The sequence below is a fragment of the Leucopleurus acutus genome (assembly GCF_964270905.1).
Source record: "Leucopleurus acutus genome assembly, chromosome: 3".
Classification (NCBI taxonomy): Eukaryota; Metazoa; Chordata; class Mammalia; order Artiodactyla; family Delphinidae; genus Leucopleurus; species Leucopleurus acutus.
The window spans coordinates 99,372,003-99,384,040 of NC_139145.1; the positions used below are offsets into that span (position 1 = coordinate 99,372,003).

At 40.3% G+C, this 12,038-nt stretch overlaps 2 protein-coding genes across 8 annotated transcripts in view; one reads left to right on the plus strand and one right to left on the minus strand.

Annotated features, from left to right (window-relative positions):
- Positions 1-1,159, minus strand: part of ARSK (arylsulfatase family member K) — a 44,727-nt gene extending 43,568 nt beyond the window's left edge. The window contains exon 1 of the mRNA XM_082836441.1: positions 1,013-1,159. Within this exon, the coding sequence (XP_082692567.1) occupies positions 1,013-1,150 (138 nt within the window). The 5' untranslated portion in view covers positions 1,151-1,159. The remainder of the gene's footprint in view (positions 1-1,012) is intronic.
- The window catches only part of SKIC3 (SKI3 subunit of superkiller complex), a 158,311-nt gene that overhangs the window by 71,058 nt on the left and 75,215 nt on the right, over positions 1-12,038 (plus strand). For 4 of the 7 annotated variants that reach the window (XM_082836427.1, XM_082836428.1, XM_082836430.1 and 1 more), the window contains 2 exons: positions 5,233-5,301; positions 9,629-9,719. In XM_082836427.1, the coding sequence (XP_082692553.1) occupies positions 9,630-9,719 (90 nt within the window). In that variant the 5' untranslated portion in view covers positions 5,233-5,301; position 9,629. The other 3 variants (XM_082836431.1, XM_082836433.1, XM_082836432.1) reach the window with 3 other exon arrangements.

A 12,038-nucleotide genomic window follows, 5' to 3' on the forward strand; every position in this document is an offset into this window, starting at 1 on the left:
ACCCATAAGATCAGCTGAGGCCTCCAGTGAGACAGTGACAAAACTCAACTTCTCTCTGCACAGTCCTGCTTTCTTCCTTTCCCTTTGATCTCATGAGTACTCCCTAATAAACCTCTTTCATGTTACTCTCCAATATTGCCTGTTTCCTAAGTTTAGATAATCATAAAGATTACTTTAATATTCTCAGCAAACCCTATGGGTATATCCAGATTATGTAACTTTAATAATCACGGGTTAATCTATGAGGAAAGGCAATATAACATAATGATTAAAAGCACTCTTTGGTGCCAGACATGCTTAACACCAATAATCTATGTGACCACAGTAACACCCAGTCATAAAAAACTAATATTATAATTAGTAACCAAACATTTGTCCAAGCATTAGGTTTAATATCATGGATAATACTAAAAGTATCAGGTAATGTTGACATTAGTATTCTTTTTAGTTGATGGCTTGGGAGAGTTACAAAAACTGTTTAAGTTTGGGATTAAACAGCAACCACAACAACACACATACACACACATACACAATTAATCTGGAATATGGGCGAGTGTCAAATTATGTCAACTAATGAATATAAATCAGACTAACAGGATTATCAGACACCTGAGTAATAAAAATAACGTTGACTGCTGGAAAGCTAACAGGCTTTTATGTTGAAATAGAATGTTATTTTTCCCCACAATTGAATCAAGCGGGGGTATGGATTGAAAGTTTATTAGTAGTGGTAAGATAATTTAGTGGGTCGAGGTCAGAAATTAAAAAAAATTTGCAAAGATGCTAATTGGAGTGCATCTTACTAAAGTATGTTTGTTTTACACGCATATCTATGTGGTGCACGTATGTGTGTACGGGGCCTCAAGGTAAAATGCATTTCTTACTTTGCATCAGGGTAAAACACGTTTGAAAGTCTCAGATTCTGCTCCCCAAAGCCAGCAGCACACGAAGGGCTGTGGGCCGGTCGCGGGTGTGTAGCGGGGCGCCCCCTCCCCTGCCTTTCCATACTTACGAAGGAGTCGCTCACGACTAGCACCACGTTAGGCGCATCTGGCCAAGCCTTAACTGCTCCCCGCCTCTGCCCACCTGCCCCAGGAGCTGGTGTTGCCAGCGCCGAGACTGCGACCACCGCCACCCACAGCGGCAGCATCACGGGGTGTTGTTCTGGGAGCCCGGCCTCTGGGCGCTGGACGCTGCCCCTCTCCCTAGGAAGTTCCACCCGAGAAAAGGAGGGCGGGGATCGCAGAGATCGCAGTTCGGTTTCCTTCACCCATGGAACTACAACTCCCATCAGGCTCGGACTGAGCACATGCGCAAAGGAGGAATTTCCCTTTCTCGACTCACGTTAAGACTTTTTAATCAAATACCGAACGAACTAAAACCCAGCCGTTTCCAGTCACGTGAGCGATGCCTGGGAAATGCGCATGCGCTCTGACTTCAGATTTGGCTTCTGCAGGAGAAGCATCTGTCCCAGGTTGGTTTTGGTCGCTGTCGCTTTTGCAGAAGTTGGACCCGGTAGGCAGTTGAAATGTTACCTAGAGAGAGAAAGGATCAGGGGCCGAGGCTGCTTGTTTTGCGCAGAGCAAGCGTGGCTGAGTGTTAGGTGAGACCGTGAACTGGGAGATGATGAGGTGGCAGCGCGTCTGTCACTTAAGTTGGATTGGGCGGTTCTTTGTGGGGCCTCTGTCTGGACCGCCTAACGTGCGATATGGATACCGGGTGGCCCCTCGAATACCTTCCTCCCAAGGATGTTTCTAGCCTGCCTCATCCTATTCGCCGCTTTGCCTGTGCAGTAAGGATTTATTGTGCTCTGGTGGGGTGAGGAGCGGGGCCTGGTAAGATAAGTTTCATCTTCTATGTGGGGATAAGCTTAGGTGGACTTTACCTTCAGAGTGCGAGGGAGAAGCTGGATAGGTTCTCAGAGGGAGAAACGTTGGGCTGTGTGACGTGTTCGATTAACTGACGTAGATTCAGAATACCATTATTTTGCAGTGGTTTTGAAAAATCACTGGTCCTCTTGACTGTTGAACTCCTTTGGAGAAATCTGGAAGAAGCAGATTTCTGTCCCAGAGCCAGATTCCTGATTTCATTATTATAGTTTCAGGTATATAATTTGTGCCTCACATTAGTCGTTTTAGTATTTTGACAGGAAAAGGAGTTGTAGTATTTATTTACATAAAATCAACCTTTAATACTAATATTTGACAGTATTTTTTGCATACAGTAATTGTAAAAAGGACAGACCTTATTTATTTAACACTCATATGGTGCTTATTATGTGCTGGGTATTATACTACGCATTTATTGAGCACCTGTTTTGTGCCAGGTACTTTTACATGGAGTATTTTCTATAATCCTCACTTTCATCATTTTTCAGATAGGAAAGCTGAGACTTGGACAGGTTAAATGACCTGCCTAAGGTTACACAGGGAGCCAGTCTGAGTAGGACTTGAATTTGAGTAGTCTCTGCCCTAACTCATTGCCATGCTGTCTCTAATTAACTGCAAAATGTTATGCCATTCTAGTGATATTAATCTCTGTTAGTGAAGCAGCATTGTTAATCGAGCAGCATGCTAACGATCTATGGGAGCAGACAAATATATAAACAATAGTACCTGACCGTAAGGAACTTACACTCTAGGGAAAAAAACAAAATAATAATACAGTATGAAAGGTAATATACATAGGCTCCCTCATGAACAGGCTATATTTCAAATACTTGTTTTGAGTTAATTTGGAATGTAGAACACATTTTACCATAGAAACAATGTTGACTGACATTTAGGTTCATAAAAATATATTTAACTTTATCTGTGGCATAGTATTGATTTTTGTAAACTATTTACTCTCTCTGGCCTTGTTTTCACAGGACGTGTATTCTGAGTTTCCGGTCAGGATGACAGGAACACATCTTTTTCTTTCTCTCTGTCTCCTTGGCAGTGTCAGTGGGAGCAGGTGCTGTACTGGGTTGGAGTGAGATAGATATTTTAGGGTCCCAGACATATAGCGCTGGAAAAATCTAAGAGACTTCTAGTCTTATTCTCATCTCACATTCAAGTTGTCGTACAATATTCCTCCCAAGTGGATTGTGCAGTCTGCGCCTTTTCATCTCCAGTGATGGGAAACACACTTCCTTTGAGGGGCCTGTGCCATATTTGTACAGATTTAATTATTAAAAGTTCATATTTTGAGCTGCAGTTGGTCTCCCTCTACTTTTGATTGTTCATTAGTCCATTTACCTTCACTTTTACATGAATAATCTCTCCCTTTCAACAGCCCTTTTCAACTTCCCCACCATTTTTTTTCCCCCAGGTCTCCCCCAGTTCCTTCGGGTAATTATCATGTAACTTCAGGTTTGTTTGTTTATTTGGTCACTCTTTTCTGGACATAAAGCATGTTTGCTAATCAGTAACTTACCCTGTCGGAAAAGGTACTTCTGAGTTGTTTGTGCACACCTTTCTGTGTGTACATGTGTGTATATAGTGTATTGTAGTGAGAGAGGGCTCCATTATGTGTATGTTTAGGTCATCAGTTAAAGATATCTACATTATGGGTTACCTGCTTTAGTGAAATACTTTGCGGTTCAGAAAAGTCTTCAGTTGAAAGTCTTGGTCTAGGTGTTGGCTCTTCATAGTTTTTTAATGTCCAAAATACCAGCAACACTATATTCTGCCCTAAGTGTGCAGTTAGTGACTATCTGGAACAAATACAGTATTATCTTCACCTGCTGAAGAGACAGAATACATCTGTATAGAACATAAAGCATCTGTTAAGTTGCAGGCTTTAGTTTAGTATTTGTGTAATGACTGATTTGAAGGAGATACTTGCGTTTGATGATAGCTGTCTTTTGAAGAACATAGGCAAGAAGGTTGCTTCTTGAGAGATCAAGGAAGGAAGGATTGGGGATTTTAAATGTGTAGAGAAAGTATATAATAACCACTGTTGGTTAGGAATGGGAAAAAAGTGGTGAAGTTGATTGAGAGGGTGGTAGGAGATACGGACAACAGAACTGATAGCTATTGTGTTCAGGTGTTCTGTCTATGTACATATCAGGTAAGTGATCTCGTTCTCACTTTACCAATGAGGAAATAGGCTTGGAGGTGAAGTAAGGTGCCCAAGATCTGCAGAGACTTGAATCCAGATCCATCTTTCTTGACTTGGTGGCTGGATATGGCAGAATGAAGGGGCTGACAAAATCTGGGGCATTTTTGTAAGAACAGAGTTGAAACAACTGAGTAAATCAGTAAAATTAGGTTGAGTGAGGAGGGTAATCATTTGTAGCTGGATGGCGGCTTAAAGAAGTTAGTGAAATGGGAAGTCAGGCTTTAACTTTTATTTTACGTCCTCACACCGTGTTTAACTTTTATTTTACTTTCCTAAACGTTATTAGGATCACAGTACTTTCTCTTCTTACCAGTAAGACCCTTTTCTATGGAACTAACCCTTCTATTTAAGTACGTATATCACTAGTACATGTCTTCATCCCTACCAGGTTCACCTAAATTTTGTTCATTTCCTAGTTCTAAAGTAGCATTTTTTCCATTTTTACTTTATTCACTTTTTCAAAATACCTCCATTCTCTCCAGGAAGATTCTAGATTAATTTTGTTTGACAGAATCTGTTCCAGAGATACCATCGAAAGATACTTAGAATTTGTAGTCGTGTAAAGTTTGTGTTAGTATTTCAGGTGGCTATTTAGATGGATTTTTAATATTTAAAAAAAAGTCTGCTCTATTTTATTAAATTACAAACTAGTCTAGTTGCGTCATATGGGCAACTTTTTTTCATGTTTATAATTCCTTACGTGGCTTAGAACAAGATTCACTTTAGTGTACTCAGCTTGCAGATTGTGAGTAAATAGTGCCCTTAACTGTCCTAGTTCAAAGCAAAGTAGCGTAGAAATAGGTGACATTCTCTTCTGGCTCAGTTTTTTATGTTGAAGTCAGTGTATTTTGAGTTTCTGTAATTTTTTTCTGAGTCTTTCTGATTTTTTGTGATGTTCCTTTTACACCTTGTGGCTATAGCAACACAGTTTAGACTGATTCAGAAATTTGGAGATTACAATTAGTGTCTCTTTGGGAAAGAAAAAAGATTGAAAATTTTACATAATTATTTCTCATGTTTTAAATTATGAAAATTGAACCCGAATCCGATGTTTTAAAAAATTCAATATGTTTTGGGTTGTGTATGTCATCTTTTTTATGTGCCTGTCTTATATTTTACTTAATTTAGATGGATAAACATTTAAGGAACAATCTGAAATTCAATTTAAAGAGAAGATAAAGTGATAACAGCTAAAAGGTAAGTGTCTAGAATGCTAAATAATAGGTAATTGGAGTCTACTTTTACTTAATGATTGTTTTTACTGATTCTTTTCAGAAGGAAGGTGTAATGGTGTAGGTTATGGTCATCACGAAGTACCTTTAGACTTTTGTAATTAGATTTAAAGGTATCATTTTTTGCTTTTCTGTAATTAACTTCCAGTGTCATTATTGTCACTATTTTTTAAATTATTCTTATTTGTGCTTTGTGGAATCTTTGTATCTCCACAACTTAAGGTTGTGGAGGTAGCATAAGGTTCCATAGCTTTAGCTGGAGTGTGTGGGACATATCAGTACATCTACCTATGTTAGTTTTGAGGTATATCATTGTCTTTTGGCATGGTTTTCACTTTCTTTTTTTTTAAGATATAGTTATTGCTCTTTATGCTTGATTTGTTGAATAAAAACCCTTTTAGGTTGGTAGTAAAAAAATACCTTCATTGAGTGAAAATGTGCTACATGAACACTCTTATTTAAAAAAGTCATTGATATCGAGGAGAAAAAATGGGAGGAGAGGTATAAGGGAAAAATGTGTGGGGCTGTGGAAAAATATTAAAGACACTTGTAAGAGAGCCAGAGTTTCCTCTGAAGTGTTGGAAGTGCTTGGAATAGAGGGAATTATCCCAAAGAGAGGAATATGAGGTTACATAGACTCATTTTGGGTATTAGCTTTCCACTTTGTGAAAGGAAATGGGTTTGATGGTACCTAGTAGATGGTTAGTGTTCCTTAAAGCTTTGTCTAGAACATGAGTGGGTGAGCCTCTTCCTTCTCCACACCACTTCCCAAAAAAGGGGAAGAAATTTTCAGGGCTAGAAAGCGGCAGATTGTTTTGTCTTTAAAAAAAATAATCTCCTGAAACTAATATTTATGTGTATATATTTATGTATTTTAGGTGCAGATAGGGGGCCTCAGTGCTAGCTTATTATGCTAAATGCCAAATCAGATGAATAAGGAACAGGAGGAGGAGAATAGAGGATTCCACTGCAGCAAGTGTAGGTGTAATTATATGTGGAGACATATAGAGATGTAGAAGGGTATTGAACATTAGAACTGGTTACCAAGAGAAGAATGGAGTTTGTCTCATATGGTCTTTAAAAGTAACCTACTTATGGGCTTCCCTAGTGGCGCAGTGGTTGAGAGTCCACCTGCCGATGCAGGGGACACGGGTTCGTGCCCCAGTCCAGGAAGATCCCACATGCGGCAGAGCGGCTGGGCCCGTGAGCCATGGCCGCTAAGCCTGAGCGTCCGAAACCTGTGCTCCGCAATGGGAGAGGCCACAACAGTGAGAGGCCCGCGTACCGCAAAAAAAAAAAAAAAAAAAAAAAAAAAAAAAAAGAAGAAGTAACCTACTTAGAAGCATTTGACAGCTCCATGTTTGCTACTCCATTTAAATCCAAATTTTTCTGTCTCATTTTCAAGGTCTTCTGTAGTCTGGTGCTCTACTTTACCTACCCAGCCTAATTTTCCTGTTCTTCAGCAAGTCCCTTCTGTTCCATTCAGCCTGGTTTCCTTATTGTTTCCTCCACGTGCCATGCTCATTCCTGTCTCTCCAACTTTGCTCGTGCAATCAGTGTCTCTGGCTGGAGTAATTTTCCTTCTTCCCTCCATTCTCAAATCCTTTCTCCATCTAGTAGCTGTTAATTACTTCACCCCACACTTCTCTTCTCTGAACTCCTATTGCACTGCACTCGTTATCCTTAATTTAGCATTTGATTCTTTAATGACTCATATGTCTTAGGTCTTTCTCTTGATTGAGATTGTATTCTTTAGAGCAGAGGCCTTCCTTTCTGTTTCTTTTGTGTCATATACAGCATATAGCTTGAGAGCTGCATAACTGCATGTTGTTTTAGTGCTAGTTGGTTCTACTTTGTCCAGATGTGCTTTTACTCGTAGGTTGGGTGATAGAAAAGATGGTGATCTTTATCCTGGAAAAGTTGCATTCTTTTTTTTTGTTTGTCTTGTCTTAAAACTGCCTTTGTTCTTTTTTTTTTCTTATAACTTTAAAAAAAATTTATTTATTTATTTTTGGCTGCATTGGGTCTTTTGTTGCTGTGTGTGGGCTTTCTCTGGTTGCGGTGAGCGGGGGCTATTCTTCCTTGTGGTGCATGGGCTTCTCATTGCCGTGGCTTCTCTTGTTGCGGAGCACCAGCTCTAGGCGTGCGGGCTTCAGTAGTTGTGACTCATGGGCTCTAGAGCGCAGGCTCAGTAGTTGTGGTGCACGGGGTTAGTTGCTCTGCGACATGTGGGATCTTCCCGGATCAGAGCTTGAACCCATGTCCCCTGCATTGGCAGGTGGGTTCTTACACTGTGCAACCAGGGAAGTCCCTCTTGATTTTTTTTTTTCCCTTGGATGCCTCTTTTTATCCCTTTCAGTTGGTCCAGATTAGTTATCATCATCATTGATGTTCTCTTCTTTTTAGTCTGCAGGTTTATCTACCAAAGATAACTTTGGTGTGAGAAATTTAAAGTGAAATCAGCATAGAAATTTGTTGCCTGCTCCAAACAAGATTTGTAGACTATAAAAAAAATCCTTCTGAAGTTTGCCTCTATAAATTTATGCCAAGATAATTTCAGGTAACAGAGCAATTTCTAAAATAAAAGCATATGAAATATGTTGCTTTAATTACCTAATTACTGTAACTACGGAAAAAGTCACTTTTCTGCCTATTTAGGGAATCTTGTTTTGGCTGTAGATAAATTGATATTATGATATCTTAATTTTTATATTATTTGAATCTAAAATTCCTTAAGTCAAAAGGATTGTTTTTTAAAAAAATTCCCTAGCTTCTTTTTTTTTTTTCTTCTTTTCCGGTGCACGGGCCTCTCACTGTTGTGGCCTCTCCCGTTGCGGAGCACAGGCTCCGGACACGCAGGCTCAGCGGCCATGGCTCACGGGCCCAGCTGCTCCGCGGCATGTGGGATCTTCCCGGACTGGGGCACGAGCCTGTGTCCCCTGCATCGGCAGGCGGACTCTCAACCACTGCGCCACCAGGGAAGCTCTCCATAGCTTCTTAAATTTCTTTGATCTTGTACTTCTGCCTCAGCCTCTTTGGAAATAAAGGACTGTCTGTGTACCATGTCAGCAAGCCATCTTCTTGGTTCATTTTGCTGCCTTGAACATCAGTGGTCTGTAATGACCTCATGTTTACCTAGCTTTGTTTTGCCTTCTTGAGATTAGAATTCAGTGGAGTGGGCAAAAAAATGTTTCTTTTTTCAACATCAGGTTGTAGTTGGATTTGACTGGTTTATTGGTAAACCAGAATAAGCTGTGAAATCTTAAGATATGTTAGTTTATTTAAAATTACATTAGTGTATCTTATATTTTAAGATTAAGTGAAGAAATACTTTGTCTACCAATTAAAATATCTGTCTATTTATGTTGGAGTTGAAATATCTTTTTATGGCTGAAATTAGTATATAGTCCTCTTGCATATTAAGTGCCTTCATTTAAGTGTGAACATTACATCTATTTCTCTTCAAAGAATACCATATTACAAAGAATACTATATTATTGTAATCCTAAAGTAGTTCTTACTGTGAAGAAAGTTAATATCCTGATTTATATTTTATAGAAACTAACATTAAAACAGAATGCTTTCTTAAACTCTTACATCATAGTTACTGAAATTTGTTTGTGTTTGTGTTTTCACTCTGTGACTTAGACTGATTCTTCTTGCTTCGTGTAGAACTGGATTGAGCTTGGCATGTGTTTTCCATCCTGGCACATAAGATCATCTGTGTTTTAACCTACTACATGGGGAGTGGTTGTAATTCAAATAACAATTCAATTCAACAAATGTTTATTAATATATACAGTTTGTCAGATACTGGGTACTGAGGATGCAGCAGTTAGACAGCAACAACCCAACAACAACAGATAAAAATCCCTGCCTGCCTGGAACTTAACGTTCTGGTGGGGTTGGGGAACAGATAATAAATAAGATAATGAAGTAAAATATATACTGATGTATTAGATGGTGACAGGTGCTTTGAAGAAAAATAAATGCAGTGTTCTGGAGATTAGGGACTATTGAGTGGTTGGGAGTTGGGGGAAGGAAGTGTCGACACTTTAAATAGTGTGGCAAGGGAAGGTTTCATTGAGGAAGTGACATTTGAGTAAAAATCTGAAGAGATGATCTGGTTTTATGTTTTTTAAACATAAGATATATTTATTTTAGGGGAAAGAATGTTCCATGTAGAAGGAATTACATGTTCCTTTTTCAGAGGTTAAGTTTGTTAAATTTGTTGGAACTGTTGCAGTAGGCAGGTCTCACTGTAGATTCATTCAGGCTTTTTATTTTGACAGCATGTCCAGCAAGGAAGTAAAGACTGCTCTAAAAAGTGCTAGAGATGCAATCAGAAACAAAGAATACAAAGAAGCTTTGAAACATTGTAAGGTAACCAGTATTTTTTTCTTCCACAATAAAAATGTTACCCGATTATGAGCATCACTGATTTGTAACATGCGAATCCCTTACTGTCTAAATACAACAAAAGTAGTCAGGCTTTTTGAGTAGGACCGTCCCAGTGGCTGTGCCAGGACAAGCCGCTTCTGCCACTTAATTTCGTCTCCCTCTGTGTTGGTAACTTACCAAAGCCAAGTTCTCAAAACCTGAATGTCTCTTAGGTGTTTTTTGATGGGTTGTACTGCGGAACACTATTGTATCTTAAAGTTTTTGTTCTTTAATGGTATGTGGACATTTCGATTCTGTTTGGTTTGTGGATGGGAGAATCAAGATTCCAAAGTTCCTTTCTATGCTGATGGGAATGTTCCAGTCCAGAGGGAGAACTTGAAGGTGCAGGAGAGATGCAGAGTAGTGCTAGGAGTGAAGTCCCTGGGAAGGTGGGTGAAGATGGGATCCAGAGCGTGAGAGGAGGGCCTTTGATACTTCTTCCATCTTAACAGAAGGGAAGATAGATGTAGATCCATAGCTGTCGGGTTTGCAGATTTGGGGATGGGAGGATAAATGTTCCCCTCTGATGGCTTCTATTTTCTTAGTGAAGTGTAACCTGAGGATGGAGGAGGAGTTGTATAGGAGGTTTGAGACAAAAGAAGGTATGAAATAGTTGTCATTTATAGTGAGGAAAGAAACTTACTAGTAAGGATTAGAAAGCTTAGGAGGCACTAATGAGTATCCATCTGAGATTTCATGTCATTAAAGTGAAATTGGTAAACTCAGCTGTGTAGTTTCTTCCTTTGTGTTAAACTTCTCAGGCTTGGCGATGGGCATGATGGAATTCAACTGTGGGTAGTAAGAAAGTTGAGGGGAAAGAGAGGCCAGGGAGTTTGCAAGGGAGTGATAATAGTGATTGGTCATGGAGTCAAAGATGGGAAAGGAGAGGTAAGAATTGAGCAGTGGGGTGACAATGCAAAGGGGGTGAGGTAAAAAAAAATTGGACATAACAGAGGTTAAAGAATTGTTACCATTACAGTGATTGAACTGGGAGGATAGGAGAGGTGCATACTGGAAACCCAGGTTTTGGATGGCTGAGTAATGCTGAGGCTAAGTAACTGGGAGGCCATGGCATTCATTGGGTCGTGTGCATGAATGTTAGAATGATTAAAGGAATTGAAGTGGAGAGGAAGAATACAGTATTTTCACTGAAGGAAAGGGGAGTTCCTAGGAGCCTGGTAGATGGTAGCAACAAGAAGGATATTTTTTGTAGTATAGCCAGATGGCTTGACCTTCAAAAGTACTGGGGTTTTTTTGGGCTTCCCTGGTGGCGCAGTGGTTGAGAGTCCTCCTGCCAATGCAGGGGACACAGGTTCGTGCCCCGGTCCGGGAAGATCCCACATGCCGCGTAGCGGCTGGGCCTGTGAGCCATGGCCGCTGAGCCTGCGCGTCTGGAGCCTGTGCTCCGCCATGGGAGAGGCCACAACAGTGAGAGGCCCGCGTACCGCAAAAAAAAAAAAGTACTGGGGATTTTGAAGGAGGGAGGAGTAGAGGAAGAATGTAGGTATCAGTGTGAGCAAGGAGAACCCTTTCCTCACCTGCTGGTTGGTGGGATGTGGGATGTTCGAGAAAAGAAATCAGCTGCAGCAAGTAAGATCTGTAGGGGAATAGCCGAGTTTTGTTGAGGCAGAACTTGGTACAGTTAAAAGAAAGATTGAAAATAGAGAGGGCCCTTGGCTGTCTAGATTGGGAGTTCCAGAGGTTACAATAAAGAGTTTAGACAGTGGGAGGGAGAGAATTGGGTAAGATTGGGGGAAATAAATACATAACAGTATAGGATGAGAGCCTTAAGGGGTGAAGGATGCCCTTGTGAGGTTAGGTTTCTAGTGGTGACTGAGCCCAGCAGGGATGGAGACCACGACAGGACTAATCCTGATACGGAAGAAGGTGGGCAGTCTGTTTAAACGGGGAGAGAAGAAGGAGGTGTGGGAGGGGAGGGACTGTTTCCTTCAGCAGTAGGCTGATCTAACTAATGCACATCTGAATCTGCTTCTTTTATTATATACAGCAGCGCCATAGCACTCTTCTTTCTGATTCAGACATGAATTCCTATAATTTATGCCATAGAGACTCAAATGGAAAGCAAAGATGGGGAGCTAGTCAGTGGCAAATGTATGATTACTTATGTGTAGTAACCAGAGTGTTGATTGAGACTAAAGGAGATTTTTCGTGAAGAGATTAGTGTATTGGCTGGGTTTTGCCTGATGTATCACCTTGTCTGCCTGTGTGCCTCTCTAACCCAGTATAATCATCCCTTCAGGG